At 46.5% G+C, this 17,837-nt stretch overlaps 1 protein-coding gene across 2 annotated transcripts in view; it reads right to left on the bottom strand.

Annotated features, from left to right (window-relative positions):
- The window catches only part of PRKCB (protein kinase C beta), a 234,733-nt gene that overhangs the window by 74,615 nt on the left and 142,281 nt on the right, over positions 1-17,837 (bottom strand). For both annotated transcript variants that reach the window (XM_034420612.3, XM_034420613.3), the window contains exon 8: positions 13,196-13,292. In XM_034420612.3, the coding sequence (XP_034276503.1) occupies positions 13,196-13,292 (97 nt within the window). The remainder of the gene's footprint in view (positions 1-13,195; positions 13,293-17,837) is intronic.

Genomic DNA, 17,837 nt, shown 5'->3' with positions numbered 1-17,837 from the left:
CCTCCTCCTCTCTTCCTCCTCCTCCTCCTCTCCTCCTCCTCCTCCTCCTCTACTGATATTTTGGAAGATGTTTGCTGATAGCATCCCTCCCCAGCCATCCCTCTGTTACTGAGGGCCAGTCTTGGACCACACCACAAGCTGTTTGCTGTCTATTTTCTAAGCTGAATATGGTCCTGGCCACATGTCCAGATTTCCTAAGCGCCTCGTGGCCCTGACCCCACCAGCTATGTTGGGAAGGCTAAGCCAGCCTTTAGTCTAAACCCCTCAGCTGGCCAGTCATATTGGGATGCTTGGCAGAGCCCGGGGGAGGGGGAGTCAAGAAGCCCAGGGTTGCCTTAGCAAAATTAACTTTCCTCCACAAGTTGGATGGAGAGAGCCCAAAGCCCCCATCCCCCCGCCCTCCCTGCCAGCGGCGTCTGCACTGAGTAAGCCGGTTGCTCTCGTTGCCTATGGATTTACTCTCACTCAAGCCATTTTCTTCCAAATGTGCAGCCATTATTAAGAGTGTTAATTTCTCTTGAATGGAGCTCCTGGGCTCTTGTTTTTCCTGCGGTGGTGAAAAACTATATTTCACTCTCTGTGTCAAAGCAGCTGAAACAAAGCAGCTGCCTAAGACTGGCAACACCAAGCTGAGAGCGTAGGTGGTGTTCATAAGGATGGGGATTGAGGGAAACCCACCTGAGTTGCCTTCATGGTTCCTTCTCAGCCTTTTTATTTCTCTTCCTCCCCACCTTAAACTCCCTCTCTGTTCCCTCTTCATTCTCCTCAGAACAATTCTGGGCACCAAGGGCCACCCAGAGGTTTCCATCAGGACCTCTGTCCTGGTGAGCCTTGAGGGCTTACGGACTTGGCCCTTTGCCCAACTAGTGGGAGAAAAGGGTATCCAAAAAGTCGTGGCTGCAAGTACCCACCTAAAGCACCACCCATGTTTTACATGTATTACGGCCACAGCCACCCATCTTGACCCAAAGGTGCTTTTTCAGGAGGCAACTGGACTTTCTTGTTCTTCTTTTGAAGATGTTTGCCTCTGACAGGATAGTGGGGAAGAGCTGAAGAAGCTTCTTGGATGAGAAGCGAAACATCTTCAAAAGAAAAACAAGAAAGTCCAGTTGCCTCCTGAAAAACCATGACCTGAATGACAGAGAATCTCTACAGACTTTCACCCATCTTGACATTTCTTGCCCCCAAGAGAGTGGGTGTGGGGCAACCTCCCCAAACTTGCAGCTGATGCCTCTGGCAATCCGAGATGGACCCATTTCTCTGGCCGAGCAAAATATCTCTGAGGGGCTGCCAAAGCGGGTCCTGCCCCAGAGCCCCTTGGGATGGGTTTTTTGATATGACAGGTAGAAAAGCTAATTAAAAATGGAGGGAATTGTTTATCATGTTATTTGCATTTAAATAGCTCAATTAAGTTTAATTAAATTCAAATGAAAACAAATTTACTCTTTGTCCTACCTTGCCTAATTTTTTGGAGTGTGGCTCCCACTGTTAATCCCTGTCACACATTTCCTGGTACTTCCGCCCTTTTACGCACAATCAGTCAGCAAATTCCTTGGGGTTGCCTGATTCTGCTTGTTCTCTCTCCCCACCCTTTTAGCTGGGAATAAGCTTTCCTGGACAGCAGGGAGACCCATCTGAGCAGGTGTGCCCTGGACTGCCCTCCACACACCATTGGTGGTTGCCACATGTGGTCAATGCAGCTTTATGCCCTGCAAGGAGGAATCAGCCCCACTGAATCTCGAATCTGGCCAGGCAGCCAGAGAAGCAGTTGCCTCAGCCAGAGTTCCTGCTTCCTTCCCAGCAGCTTTCAATAGGAAATTATCCTGTTATTGGATATTCTGCCTTCCTTCGAGAGACGTATAAAGCATCCTTCCTTTATTTCCCCCCCAACTCTGTTATGTCTGAGTTGGGCTCACAGCAAGTGATTCAAAGTCACCCAGGGGCTTTCTGTAACTGGGGGTGGTGGTGGTAAAATGGTTTCCCCTCCCCCAGTACTAGTCCAATACTTTAGCCACCCTTCACATTCCCACTTTAACGGCTTAAGATACATAATACATATCAGGGCAGTTTCAACATATCTCCTCCCTTATTAGCAAATCATTTGCTGTCACTTCTAATGGCCTTCTTGAGCTCATTGTTAACTGTCCAGTTGGTGAATCCAGAAAAAGAAACTCCTAGGACAATATTTTACCAAGAGTATAAATTTTTATCGAATAAATCATATTGGCACAGAAGAAGCGAAACCAGCTCTGGGTTTCCTGCGCAAAAGCAAGTGTAGTTAATTCTCCCTTTTCCCTATGGGCCACCCTCAGTCCATTACATCCACCAATCACTTCTGTTCATTTTGTTATGGGAAACAGCCAGCCACGCTGGGACATCTGCCTGGTTTGTCCTTGAGTTGGAAGCAATGTCTCACGGAAGCCGACGGATGCTTGAATACCATTTCTCCCTCCCTTGCATCCCATCCACCCCCCCTCCCAGTTACTGTCAAGCTGCGAGCGAAGTAAAATGTAGGTGAAAATGCGAGTCAGTCTTGACATGCCGACCCCCCGGGAGAAGGGTAGACCTGAAACAATAATAAACATACATACACATTATTACTTACAACCCAACTAGTGCTGCATTCCCTATTGGCACCATTGAGTGTTCTTAGTGTGAAACCTCTTAACTAACCTCACTGCCCTAACATCTGGAGCAGCCACCCACTCAGCCTCCGCTAATGGATAACTTTTCCACAGTACTAGATATTGTAACTTTCCCTTGTGGTACCTGGAGTCGAGAATCTTTTTTACCTCATAGTGCTCCTCTCCCTTAACTAGGATGGGAGGAGGAAGTTGATCTCTGACTGTTCTCAGCCCAGATTCTCGAAAGGATTTTAAAAGACTGCAATGAAATACTGGATGAACCTGCCTGAGGTTTTTGGCAACTTCAGCTCCACCATCACCGGATTTATGATCCAGATGATTTGGAAAGGCCATATGTATTTGGGCCTAACTTTTTGCAAGGTTGTCTCACATTCAGATATTTGGTGGACAAACACTCCTTATCCCCCACTCTAAATTCTCTCAGGAGGGGGGATCTTAGCCAACCTGCTAGCCTTTTTTTGACTTTCTCTAGCTTTATTTAGCACCTCACTCACGGTGGCCAATGTGGCTTTTAGAGTATCCATCCACTCAGCTAACATCACTGGGGATGGGGCTTCCTGTGGGAGCCCTGGCATGGGCACGAACTCAGTCCCCATGACCACCTTGAAAGGGGTAAAACCTTTGCCTCTGTGCACCAAGTTGTTACATGCCACCTCTGTGAAAGGCAGGAGCTCAGCCCAGTTAGTCTGTTAATAATTTACATAGCCGTGCAGGTATTGCTCTACTAATGAATTGGAGGATTCAGCAGTTCCATTGGTATGAGGATGATAGGCCGAGCTAATTCCATGGGAGGAGCCTACCATTTTCAAAAATTCCCACCGAACCTTTGCAGTGAACTGCACCCCACCAGTCTGAGATAATGCGCTTCGGGACCCCGTGTAGTCTGTAGATGTGCTGCACAAACCTCTTGGCTAGCACCTGGGCAGAAAGAATCTTTGGACACACCACAAAGTGTGCTTGCTTTGAGAATGGGTCGACGACAGTCCAGATTACTGTGTTCCCAGCACTCTCAGGCAATGCCAGAATAAAGTGCATGGATATTTCCTCCCACTGGTTAGCTGGGCTGGCTACCAATTGTAGCAAGCCTGAGGCTTCCCAGGTAGGCGATTCGTGGATGCAGACACAAGGCAACTGCCCACAACAGGCTATGTCCATTTTCATTTTTGGCCACCAAAACTGTCTCTTTACCAAATGTAGGGTCTTCACAAACCCGAAATGCCCTGTGGTTTCTGCGTCATGGCTCCTCTTCAGGACCAACGTTCTCTGGCTGGTTGGGACATACGATGCCAAGCCCTCCTTTAACACCAGGTCTTCTTTATGGCTTTGGAGCCACTTGTCCGCCCTCAAGACATCTTTTAGTGGCTGCGTCAAGGAGTCCCCAGCTGGCTGTGGGGGGATTGTTCTCTGCTGCCTCGCGAGCGCTGGTGCTGCAAACTGCCTGGATGGGATAATGGAGTTAACTGCTTCCTCTCAGGTACTCCTGTATGCGAGAGAGGGCATCTGCTAAGAAATCCACCCCCCCCAGCAAGTAGCGAAGGGTGAAATTGAAACGATTAAAATACTGGGCCCATTGGACTTGCTTAGGGAAAGCTTCCTCGGAGTCTTTAATACCTCCAAGTTCTTGTGGTCTGTCCACTATACCCTCTAAAAACTGCCTCCAGGTCAGAAGAGCCCATCAGACCACGTAAGCCTCCTTCTCCCAGATGGCCCAGCACCTCTCAGTATCAGATAACTTGCGAGGTGTGTAGGTACATGGTTGCAACTCTCCCTTTCTGTTCCTCTGGAGTAAAACCGCCTGAACTGCCACACCGCTTGCATCCGCCTGGATCACAAAAGGCTCACCTGGGTTTGGATGCTTCAAGATCAGCTCAGCAGCAAAGAGCCACTTCAGCTTTTCGAAGGCTGCTTGGCATTCAATGGACCAATTTAAAGGCTGACTTGGTTTGGGCTTTATCACCTCCCCATCTTGAGCAAATTGGTGATGGGCAGGGCTATCTGGGCAAACATGTGGATGGACTGATAAACTGCCGATAAAAGTTTGCAAATCCCAGGAAACTCAGTAACTGCCTCCTAGTGCGAGGGGCCTCCCATTCCAGGATCACTCTCACCTTACGTAGGTCCATTTCCACCCCATGCTTGGAGATACAGGTAGTCTAGGCTGGTCTAGTGGAAGTCAGATTTAGATAGCTTCTTGTACAACTGGGCTTTACGCAACTTCTCAATTACTTCCCTCACTGACCTTACATGTCCTTCCATAGTCTCGGTATTCCAGGAGTCACAGTAAAATGAATAGTCTCTATGTGGGTCCCAAGCCTGAGGCTCACTGGCTTGGTTAGGCAAGTTGCTGGTGACCCTCTGGTAAAGGAGCCATTTATATGGGAGAACCCCAGGGGCTGCCTTAACTTCCTCAGCCTCAATACTAGTTTCTCCACTGTCTGAAGGCTAATTAGGCACCGAGTGTACCCCGAGTCCAGCAAGGCCATTAGGCCCCTCCCTTACTCCTGAGGAGGGCACCAAAATCTCCACCCAGGTCATCAAAGGGATGATGGTGCCACTTGCCATTGGATCGTCTTCCCTTTTGCTTTCGCTGTTGTAGAAGACCAAGCTGGGCTTGTCGTGGGTCAGAGTTCCCTCCCCTTTGCTGGATTGGGGAGAGACCTCCACGACGTGTTGAGCTGCCATGTTTTCTCTTTCGGCTTTGCGGGTGGTTTTTTCAGCTTTGCCTGGGCCAGGGCTCACAGTGCAGAGGCCAGCCATGGCACAAGGCAATTGGCCGCTCAGTGGCCTTCCTTCCCACATTGAATACACACTCCCAGGCTCCAGCAAGACTTCCCCCCTGTGGCAGGGGATACACCCACTCTTCCTCCATGGGCCACTGGGCATCTCTCAGGCATTCGGTGGGGCCGGTTGTCATGCACAGCTTGCTCCCAGTACTCCATCAGGTTGAGCTCCACATTTGTGGCTAACTGGTACCACATTTGAAGGTTGCAGGGCACTCACCCATTGGGATGGGCAGTTTTGATACAACTCCTTGTTCAGCCCCTCCCATAATTTGTAGACCAGTATACTGTAGCTCAGGCCAATCTCTCAGGTAAGCCACCAGGCTACAAAAATCTTGGATGTATTCTGCCACTGGCCACTTGCCCTGATGTAGGGAGCAGATGCAGTCTATGCATGCTGGGCTGTTGTGGGGTCTTTGAATCTCACAGCGGCTACATGAAAGCATCATGCAGCTTTGGAGCCCTCTTGTTGCAGAGAGCCATCCCGCTGCACCCCCCTCCAGGTTAGATGTAACAGCATTGACTGGGTGTGCTTGTCCTGGAACATCACTCCATGGCGTTCCATATAGTTCCAGATCTGGGTCAGGAAGTAGGCCAAGTTGTCGGGTTTCCCATCAAAGCAGACTGCTAGGGGAGGCAGTGGTCGGTCCTCTTGCTCCTCCTGCATTAAGATCTATTCAGATGGCAACCCCACTGCCTGAACAGGGCTGCACGTGCCAGCTCCTGCCCCACCGGTTGGGAGATGGCAGGGATAAATGCTTCCATCCCTTGGCGTGGGGTTCTCACAGCCCCAAGTGGAGTCAGCTCCATCAGTTGCAGGAGGGGAGAAGATGGGGTTGGAAGTGGTTTCATGGCCCTTGACCCCACTTCCATGATTGCTGCCCTCAATGAGGTGGCTCCCCGGACTTGCAGTCTGCTGAACTTCTCCCTCAGCTGTTCCATCGACGGACTGTGATCTGCGGCTGGGAACTTCCACTCATTTGGGTCATCCCACTCATCTGCTCATCTAGCATTCCACTTGCTCATAGTGACTCCATGAGGGATCAGTTGGTCCTTTGCTTCCTCCGTCTTCCCCACATGGCTTGCCCAACAGCCCTAGGGACCTGAATAGGGTCCTTCTGTGGCTCTCTTCCCCTTAAGCACAGGTTGTCGCTCCAGCTTCTTAGCCCTCGGTTTGAGGTGTGTGCCAACCGCTTGCATCCTGGCTGTGGCTTGGACTGCCGCCGAGGTCTCTCAAGAGAGGGCTTCCCCTGGTTTCCCCTCTCCCCTCCATTTCTTTGTTGGATGCCGACATCTCAAAGCTGCCACGCTCCTGGTGGGGTCCAGGTAGGCTGCTACATTGAGAGCTGGTTTAATGACAACTGTCCAGTTGGTGAATCCAGAAAAAGAAACTCCTGGGGCATTATTTTACCAAGAGTTTAAGCCTTTACCAAATAAACCACATTGGCACAGAAGAAGCAAAACCAGCTCTGGGTTTCCCCATGCAAAAGCAGGCATAGTTAATTCCCCCTCTTCCCTATGGGCCACCCACAGTCCAATACATTCATCAATCACTTCTGTTCATTTTGTTATGGGAAACAGCCAACCATTCTGGGACATCTGCCCAGTGTGTCCTTGAGGGTGGACGAGTGGCTCCAGAGACATAAAGATGAGCTGATGTTAAAGGAGGGCTTGGCATGGGAGGGGAGTAAATTGTATGTCCCAGCCAACCAGAGAAAGGGTTCATAGAAGATGAAAAAAGACTTAGAAGCTTATTGGAGGCACACACAGCCAGTTGCTCTCTGTGTGCCACCATGAAACACCTACCTAGAAAGCCTCTAGGCTTGCAACAATTGGTAGCCAACCCAGCTAACCTGTGGGAGGAGATATCCATGGACTTTATTCTGGCATTGCCTGAGAACACTGGGAACACAGTAATTTGTGATCACAGTGAAAAATAGAGCCTCGGTGGTGCAGCAGACTAAAGTGCTGTTAAGTAATACCAGCTGCCTGCAATTACTGCAAGTTCAAATCTCACCAGGCTCAAGGTTGACTCAGCCTTCCATCCTTCCGAGGTAGGTAAAATGAGGACCTGGATTGTGGGGGCAACAAGCTGACTTTGTATAAAAAAGAACACCGCTTGGGTGGGGGGCAAAAGCCCTACTAAGCAGGTATATACAAAAGTATGAAGGCTATTGCTTAATGCATTGTAAGCTGCCCTGAGTCTCCGGAGAAGGGCGGCATACAAATAAATAAATAAATAAATAAATAAATAAATAAATAAATAAATAAATAAATAAATAAATAAATAAATTTGGACTGCCATCAACCTATTCTCGAAGCAAACACACTTTGGGGTCTGTTCGAAGATTCTTTCTTCCCAGGTGCTGGCCAGGATGTGCCAGCACAAATGTGTTTGTGCAACACATTTACAAACTACACAGGGTCCTGAAACACATTATCTAGGACAAGGAGGTGCAATTCCCTGCAAAATTTTGGCAGGAATTTTTGAAAATGATAGGCTCCTCCCAGGGATTTAGTTCCACCAATCATCCTAGTACCAATGGGGCTTCTGAATGTACAACTCATTAATAGAGCAATACCTGCGCTATTATGTATATTATCAGCAGACTAATTGGGCTGAGCACCTGCCTTTCGCAAAGGTGGCATATAACAACTTGGTGCACAGCAGCACAGGTTTTGCCCCTTTCAAAGTGATCACAGGGACTGTTTGTGCCCATGCCAGAGCACTCATTAGCTGACTGGATGGATAATCTAAAAGCCATGTGGCCCTCTGTGCCTGAAGCACTAAATAAAGCTAGGGAAAGCCAAAAAAAGGAAGCAGATCAGAAAAGGGCCCTACAAAGGGAATTTAGAGTAGGGGATAAAGCGTATTTGTCCACCAAGTATCTAAAGCTGAGACAGCCTTATAAAAAGTTAGGCCTCAAATACGAGGGCCTTTCCAAATCATCTGGATCATGAATCCGGTGATGGTGGAGCTGAAATTGCCAAAAAGCAATGGGTGGGTTCATCCGATATTTCATTGCAGTCTTTTAAAATCCTTTCCAGAATCTGGGCTGAGACCAGTCAAAGAACCACCTCCTCCTCCCATCCTAGTTAAGGGAGAGGAGCACTATGAGATCAAAAACATTCTGGACTCCAGATAACACAAGGGAAAATTACAATATCTAGTAGTATGGAAAAGCTACCCGTTAGCAGACGTTGAGTGGGTGGCTGCTCCAGACATTAGAGCAGCGAGGTTAGTTAAGAGGTTTCACACTAGGTACCTTCAACGATCACAATAAGGAATGTAGCAGTAGTTGGGTTGTAGGTAATAATCTGTATGTATGTTTATTATTGTTTCAGGTTTATCCTTCTTCTGGGGGGTCAGCATGTCAAGACTGACTCGCACTTTCGCCTATATTCTGCTTTGCTCGCAGCTTGACAAAAAGAGGGAGGGGGTGGAATGAACTGGAATGCAAAGGTAGGGTGAATGGCTTCCAAGCATCCATTGGTTCTCGTGAGACATCGCTTCCACCTCAAGGACACATCGATCAGATGTCCCGGCATGGCTGGCTGGTTCCCATAACAAAATGAACAGAAGTGATTAGTGGACGTAATGTACGGTGGGTGGCCCATAGAGAAAGGGGGAATTAACTATGCTTGCTTTTGCAGAGCTGGTTTCGCTTCTTCTGCGCCAACGTGGTTTATTCAGTAAAGTTTTATAGTCTTGGTAAAATAATATCCCAGGAGTTTCTTTTTCTGGATTCATCAACTGGACAGTTGACATTGAGATAGAAATTGATCATAAAAAAAGGGAGAGGTGTGTTTCATGTGAAATTTTGGGAGAGATTTGTGTTGTTTTGTTCAGATTTCTGAGTGTTTTTCTGGCTTGGGCCTAGCTATTGGATTTTCTGTTCCGGAGCAACCGGGGGGAGGGGAGGCAGTCAGAGAGGAGGGGCTAAAATACAAAATTAGAAATATTAGGGGTGAAAGCTTGCGAGGAGGAGGGTCAGGGGGAGGGTCTGTGGGGGGGGAAGATGAAAGTTTGAGAGGAGGAGGAGAAAAAGGAGAACGAGGAGGAGGAGGAGGTGGGGAGGAAGCGTGGGGGTGTGGACAAGAAGATATTTTCCCCTTCATGAAAGAGTCAGGACAGGATCCATTGCACCATTTTGTTCAACATAAAAGGAATAAGAAAATATACTGCCGTGAAAGGGAGACTGGGAGGAGAAACAGGAGGTGGGTACAGTCCCCAGGAGTGAAAAAGCACAAAAAACACTTGCCCAGGGCTCCCTTGAGATGGCAGATGGGAAGGGGCAAGTAGAAAAGACCACCCTCCGGTGGGTTCAAGGCCTTCAGCTGGCATAAAGTTGAGGGGGGCTGGAGTAGACTTCCAAAATCATGTCCAAAAGGGTGATGGTGAAAGTTCTGATCCCAGGGGTGGCACAGAGGGACTGGCGTCCCAAATCTTTGTGGTCACTAGGTATGCCCCTATGGAATACTGAAAGCATGTCACACGGACACTTTTACAAATTAGTTGCCCCACTGAATGCGGACAACTTCAAAATGCCCATTTCTCAGAAAACAAAACCCTTTTATGCGCCATGGTGGTGCAGTGGTTAGAATGCAGTATGGCAGGCTGATTCTGCCAACTGCCAACAGTTCGATCCTGACCGGCTCAAGGTTGACTCAGCCTTCTACCCGGGTTGGGATGCTGCCGGTTTAACAACCGGTTGGGTGATCTTATATGAGCAGTTTTACAAATACTAACCTTCTGTGTTACCACTTGGGAGTAACACAGATGAGGCATGGCAATCTGCTCTGCCGTGCCAATCAGCTGAGAAGATAAAGGTAAGTAAAGCACAGGGGCAGGTGGGCGGGCCAACCTGATCGTCAGAGTGAACCGGTTCGCTTCCAGCTGATCGTCGAAGCTACCGGTTCACCCAAACTGATCCAAACCAGTAGAATCCCACCCCTGCTTCCATCCTTCCAAGGTCAGTAAAATGTGGACCCAGATTGTTGGGGGCAAGATGCTGACTCTGTAAACTGCTCAGAGAGGGCTCTAAAACACTGCAAAGCGGTATAGAAGTCTAAGTGCTATTGCTATTATTTTTAAGAATGTTGCTTAAAAGAAGTGGGGACCAGAGGTGCCTCCCGTCTAGACGACTGCAATGCTCTCTACATGGGGCTCCCCTTGAAGAGCACCCGGAGGCTCCAACTGGTCCAGAATGCAGCCGCGCGGGTGATTGGGGGAGCGACATGGCACTCCCATGTAACACCTCTCCTGCACGAGCTGCACTGGCTTCCGGTGGTCTTCTGGGTGCGATTCAAGGTGCTGGTTACCACCTTTAGAGCGCTCCATGTCTTAGGACCCGGGTATCTTTGAGACCGCCTTCTGTCACCAAGAGCCTCCCACTGGCCAGTACGCTCCCACAGAGAGGAGCTCCTCAGCCGTCGGTCAAACAGTGTCGGCTGGTGGCCCCCAGGGGGAGAGCCTTCTCTGTGGGGGCACCTGCCCTATGGAACGAATTGCCTCCGGAGATAAGGAGGATTCCAGATCTACGCACCTTCTGCCGCGCCCTCAAGACCTTTCTATTCCAACAAGCGGGCTGACCTAACTCTTTTAATTGAGTAATTTAGTTCTTAATTTGATTTTAAATTGGGGGTGTGTTAATTGTCGTGGGCCAATACTATTTAATTTGTTTTAAACTATTTTTAAATTTTGTATTCTATGTATTTTTATCTTCGGCTGTTCACCACCCTGAGTCCTTCGGGAGAAGGGCGGTATATAAATTTGAACAATCAATCAATCAATAAAATTATGTTGGCACAGCATGCAACTTGGCCATTTCTAAAAAAACATTAAAAAATCTTTAAAAAGGGGATATGAGGCAGAGCAGTCCCAGCAGGCTCTTCCTTGTCTGTTCCTTTGAGCCACATTCTCTTCTTCCCAAATCATTGAATATAATTTATCTGGCCTTTAGGTTTGCAACAAGACATCCTGTTTTTTTGACGCTATTGTGACATTCATCCAAACAGTTTAAAAATCTTAGCCAGACTCAAGGGTCTCATATCCAGCTAGACTGAAGGGAGGGGTTAAGAGGGGGCCAGGTTTAGAGTCCTTGCCCTGCAGGGAGCAGCACAGCCTGTCCTCCCCCAGAATCCCTGAAGCCTTATCTGACCATTCCCAGGGGAATGCAGTCCATCTGACAAGATTCGTGTAACAGAGGTGATTAACAACAAAGTTTATGCTTGAGACTTATTCACGAGTGGTTCTGGGTTTCCTCCTTCCTGACATCACTGTATCAAACCAAACAGTGTGAGTCGATTAGCCACTTCATCTGTTGGTATGTTGGATCCTGCATCAGTAAGAATGGGGCCACTTCTACATACTGGGTTTCCCAGTTTGGTCTAGTGGTTAAGGTCCCAGGCTAGAAATTGCAAGATGGTGAGTTCTTAGGCACGAAAGCTGGCTGGCAAACTTTGGGCCAATCACCAGAAGACCGTGAGTTCTAGTCTCGCCTTAGGCATGAAAGCTGGCTGGGTGACTTTGGGCCAGCCACTCCTTCTCAGCCCAGCCTACCTCATAAGGCTGTTGTTGTGGAGAAAAGAGCAGGAGGAGGGAGTATTGTGCATGTTTGCCACCTTGGGTTATTTATATATATATAAAGACTAAATGAATAAAACAAATACAATTTCCTGAAATGAACAAGGAGTCTCAACTATGAGGAAGAAATTCAGAAGCCAAGAAGTGCCAGATGAATCCTGGAATGCATGTTGGCTGAGTCATGAGTAAGGACGGGGGGGACCCACTGTCTTTTTCTGCAGGAATGGGATTTGTAAGACGAGCCAAAATCGACTGTTGCAATACTAAGCACATTGGCTCATGTATGACTTTCTCTCATTGGAAAGTTGTGTGCAAAATTTCTCTGGATTGGGAATGGATTTGGAATGGAATAGAATATGGAATATGGAATATTGAAGAGAAGAGAACAGAATATAGAAAATAGAATAATAGAATATAGAATACAACAGAATAGAATATAGAATAGAATAGAATATAGAATAGAATATAGAATAGAATATAGAATAGAATAGAATAGAATAGAATAGAATAGAATAGAATAGAATAGAATAGAATAGAATAGAATAGAATAGAATAGAATAGAATGGAATAGAATTCTTTATTGGCCAAGTGTGGTTGAACACACAAGGAATTTGTCTCTGATGCAGAAGCTTTCAGTGTACATGCAAAGCAACAGAATCATCATCATCATCATCACCATCATTATCATCACCATCATCGTCCCAATAAGAGCGGGGAGTAAAGAAGTTAATAAGAAGGATAAACGATAATACTACAGCCATGCTGGGTACACAGACATAAGGCCGTGCTGTGAGAGTTAGCTGTTTACCAGAGTGATGGCAGGAGGGAAAAAGCTGTCTTTGTGTCTGATTATCTTGGCCTGCAATGCCCTGTAGCATCGTCCCATGGGGAGGAGTAGAAACAGTTTCTGAGGTCTCTAGATATTTTCTCAGCCCTCCTTCTGACCCGTGCAATATACAATCCGAACTATTCAGATATTTGCCCTATTAATGCCAAGGGCTCAAGTGGCCAGATAGACCTTGATCTGCTCCTCCCGGTGTGGCCAGGCATCTCCCAGAACCCAGGGCTAACCCGAGTTAACCTCTTGTGGCCCCCTGCTTGGCGAGGGCCACGGAAGGAGGGTTCAAGGGCTGGCTTCCCAAGAGCCATCCACCGTAGGGTGGCCTTTTGGAAACACCTCTCACCTCAAACTTCTGCCTGAACTCTTCATTGCCTTCTTCACCTTCGGCGGGGACAGGAACGTTGAAGTATTCTCCCTCTTCCTGGCTCAGGAGCTTAAACCTGAAGGGGAGAGGAAAGGGAGATGTCAAAGGAGGTGTGTCCTGTCCTTTGTTTTAATTAATTGTGCTCACTTTTAAAAAAAGGAATGATCCAAGCAAAGCAGGTACCGGTAACAGAGATCCACACTCAAGCACCCCAAGAACAGAAGCGGACGAGTGAGGGCATTGGGATGCAGGCGACACCTCTGAACCCTTTTCCCTTGTCCAAAAATGCTTAAAAGAAGCAAACAGAACCCACAGCGAGAGGCAGAATGTGGCCTATGCCCGGTGCATGTTTTGATTTGCAGGTTATTTTTTAAAATGGCCAATTCTTTCTTTTTTAACTCAAATTTTCTTTTTTATTGTATAAAATACAGAAAAGAAAATAGGAAACGAAGGGAAGGAAAGGGAGGTGTGAAATGTAAAGGGGGGGAAGAGAAAAAGAAAGGAAAGCGGGTGTTGACTTCCAACTTCTTCCTAGCGCAGTACAAGATAAATACACTCCAACCTTAAAAAATGTTTTGCTTTTACACATCAATATATAACTAGCCATTTCTATAACACCAAATCTTTTTAATCAACAAAACCAACATCAAAGTTTCATTTATTTATTTATTTATTGAAATTGAATACTTTATTTCAAGAGGAAAATATGTTCTTATTTGGATATCACTTCTGGAATTTGTGTTTGTGAAGAAAAAAAACAGGGGCCATTCTTTCAAAATGGTCTCTCCGGCCCATCGCTCACTCGGCCTGCTTAACATTGGGCAGCCATGCCAGCGGGGAAGGCCTCCGTGGCTCCAGACCCAGAGGGGATTTTCAAGACTAAAAGGAGGAAGAAGCATCTCCTGCTGGAGGGTGGGGATTTGCATCGTGCAGACCCCGCCCTCTTCTCTGGATACGTACCATGGCTCTTTAGAGATGAAAAACAAATGGAGCTTTCCTCCTCGCAGAGTTTATCTAAGCCAAGGACTGTGACAAGGAAAATTACTTAGATCTCCACTTACTGGTTTTTAAAAATGCAGCACGTAGCTGCTTACCATATATTTTACATGCTCTCTAATGTGCTCAGCTGGCTGAGCCAAACTGGAGGCAAGACCGCAGGTGGCGAGGAAGCCAAAGGAAATAGGGGAGGCTGAAGGAGGACCCAGCTGGCAGCCAATGCACAGACGGGGCACATTGTCCCCAGAAGTCCTGAGCCTCTGAAGGCCACTCCTGACCCCCCCACCCTCACCCCGGCTGCCCGAGCCCTTATGGAACGGCAGCGCTGTGAAAGGGCCTAGGCTGCACCCAAGTGACAAGAGGCTTCCCTTCCAAGCATCTCCCCCCCCCGCCCCCACCCCCACCCCCAGTGCCTTCTCCCCCACGGCTTTGGCCGAGCCCACACATCACGCTTACTCTGCTAGTGACTGGTTATGCCCAATAAATATGCCAGGCTTTATTAGTTTTCACCCAGGCTGGATTTGGGCAGGGTGAAGCCCTAAGTTATGGGGAGCCGTAAAAGCTCTTTTCTGGCAAGGTCTTGCAGAGAACGAGGCCGCATCACAACTGAACTTGGCAAGGATGCCATCCAGATGAGTAACAAGCCCAGGTTGGCATGCAGAGATGGTGTGACTGCATGCAGACTCAAAGCGTATCTTAATCAATGACCAAAGGTCATGTGAGCCACATAGAGGACTTAATTTATGGAGACCTTCGTAAATGACATTGGAACTGTAACGAATGAAAATAATTTTGAGAGGTGCCTTTAAGCTATAGTTTGCTTAGCTTATGCTTAAGTGCTCTCAAGTTCCTCTTTTTGTGACTTGCCATAAGGTGTGTGATCACAGACCTTTGTTTAGATTTTCATTTAATGTACTCTAATTCAGGGGTCTCCAACCTTGGCAACTTTAAGACTGTGGACTTCAACTCCCAGCAAAGCTGGCTGAGGAACTCTGGGAGTTGAAGTCCACAAGTTGCCAAGGTTGGAGACCCCTGCTCTAATGCAACCCCAGAAAGTGGCTTAAGCAGGGTTTCCCCCACAAATGTCTCCCATTAACTGCCCAAATTGGAGGGGTTTGGCAAATACCAAATATATTGTCAGAACTCTGCCCCTGGATATCAACTACCATTTTCCAACAGCTTCATTAGCTAGCATTTCAGAAAGGAAAAGAAATGCTAGAATATTCTGCTTCTTCAAATGACAGGAGAAGTCATTTTACAACTCCAAGATAATGTACCAGATTAAATCCTAGCATGACTCAATGTCCCAGTTTTGCTGGGTAAGCCTATTTGGGAAGAGGAGTCTGGGGCAATGCCCTCCCTGCTCAGCCAAGTGCCCTCTCTGTGCCAGGCAGCCAAGAAAACAAAACAAGGGGCAAAACCACAGAGCCAGAAGCAACTTTGGCACTTGCCACTCCTTGCCGCTGTGTGAGTACTTGAGTGAGGCAGCCCTACCTCAGCAGCAAACATCTGGGTGATAGCAGAAAGGTACGGAAATACATGGTTCAGCATGAATTGTCTTTAATATACACATTCTTGCAAGCAGCTGATCTCAATGTCTTTCTGTGCATTTTTGCAATATACAAAATATTACTAAATTAATATTATTAATTAACATACAATATGTCATTTTGTGAATACGTTAAGTGCATACACCCCATAATACGTATTGTACACATATTGTGCATCATTTATACTGTGAACCACATCACATTTGGAAAACTGAGGTTCAGATTAAAATATGCAAAATGAATAACTTAGCATAAAAATATAAACAGAACAAAATTCTCCTCCCCTTGCCTGAGAATCAACATGAAAACTGCATCTCCTGATGAAAAGAAATGAGTGAGTTTACATTATTTATCCATCCCTGGAAATCCTCAGATGCAGGAATCTATTTTCTGTTAAATGGTCCTTCACTAAGGACAGCCAAGCCACAATGGTGTTTCTCAAGAACTGGCCTGGACAGATAACATTAATTTGCCTCCCCCATCCCCACTTTAAAAAGTCAGTTCTCAACTTCACTTGAATGGGTACTAAAACCCTCCTGCCCATAAAGAAAAGGACAGCTGGTGAATTCCTACATTTGTTGCTGTACTTATAGAACTATCATTCATTCATTCATTCTCATATTTAGGAACTGCCTATCTTCCTCACAGAGGGACTCTGGTGTCAAGTAAATGTTAAAAACATTAAAACTAAATCATCATCATCATCCTAGCCACTGTCTATCCACTGCAGGATGAAGGCCTCTTCTACATGTTTCCAACCAAAACAGTCCTGAACTTTCTTTTGCCAACTGGGCCCACCATATCTGCTGATGTCATCTCTCCATCTTGTTCTGTGTCTCTTTCATGGACAGTTTTGATCAAGTGGAATCCATTCAGTACTGCCTTGGTCCACCTGCCATTGGTTCTTCTTGCTAGGTAACCAGCCCTTTTCCGTTTCTATTCTTTTATTTCCTTGATGATATCATCGTTTGTTCTCTAACCCATATGCAGGTCTTTAGATCTTGTCTTGTAATGCCGAGCATGGATCTTGCCATGGCTCTTTGTGCCACTCATAGCTTTTGTATCAATTGTGAGGTTAGTGTCCATGTTTCACTGGCATATGGTAGAGTAGGTAGCACACATTGATCAAAAACCTTTCTCTTCAGGCATAGGGGGAAGGAGGTTGTTCTTGAAAATTATGCTTAGCTTGCTGAATGCCTGCCAAACGCCATTCAATTTCCTTTATTGTATCACCTTCCATTGAGATCCATTGGCCGAGGTATATATAGTGGTCTATTACATCTAGGTTTTCTCTAGATATAAAAATAAATTCTTTCTTTTGTAAATTTATTAAACATAACCTAGCTCTTCAGGTTTATTTTTAAACCAAATGATTCTCCTGCTTCATGCAGCTCTTGAATGTGTCTCTGTAGCTCTTCTGGGTCTTGTGAGAAGAGAACAACATCATCTGCAAATCTTGAGTGATTTAAATAGGCACCGTTGATTTTTATTCCATCTTTTGCTCAGTCTAGTTTCCAAAATACTTCTTCAAGGCAAGCTGAGAAAAGGATAGGTGATATTGTATTGCCTTGTCATTCACCTCATTCTATGTTGATTTCCACCTTAAGATCATTAAGGAAAATTGTCGTCATTGTTTTTTCATATATTGATTGTAGTAATATAAACTTTAATATAGAGGTAAAGTTGACACTGTAAGTTAATTAAAAGGCAGGGTTCTGGTACCTGGCTCAACAATAGTAACTATGAGAGGGACCTAGGCAACCACCACTTAAGCATAAGTCAGCAGTGTGCTGCAGCCACCAATCAAGCCAACACAGTCTGAGACTGCAACAAAAAGAGGGATAGAATCAAGATCACATGAAGTGTTAATACCACTTAATAAGGCCATGGTAAGACCACACTTGGAATACTGTGTCCTGTTCTAGTCACCACAAAACAAAAAAGATACTGAGATTCTAGAAAGAATGCAGTAAAAAGCAACAAAGATGATTAGGGGACTGGAGGATAAATTGTATGATGAACAGTTGCAGGAACTGAATAAGTCTGCTCTAACCAAGAGAAGGAATTGGAGTGAC

The sequence above is a fragment of the Pantherophis guttatus genome, chromosome 14 (assembly GCF_059756535.1).
Source record: "Pantherophis guttatus breed Tessera chromosome 14, ASM5975653v1, whole genome shotgun sequence".
In the NCBI taxonomy this organism is placed as follows: Eukaryota; Metazoa; Chordata; class Lepidosauria; order Squamata; family Colubridae; genus Pantherophis; species Pantherophis guttatus.
This window is presented reverse-complemented; position numbering and strand designations above follow the sequence as displayed.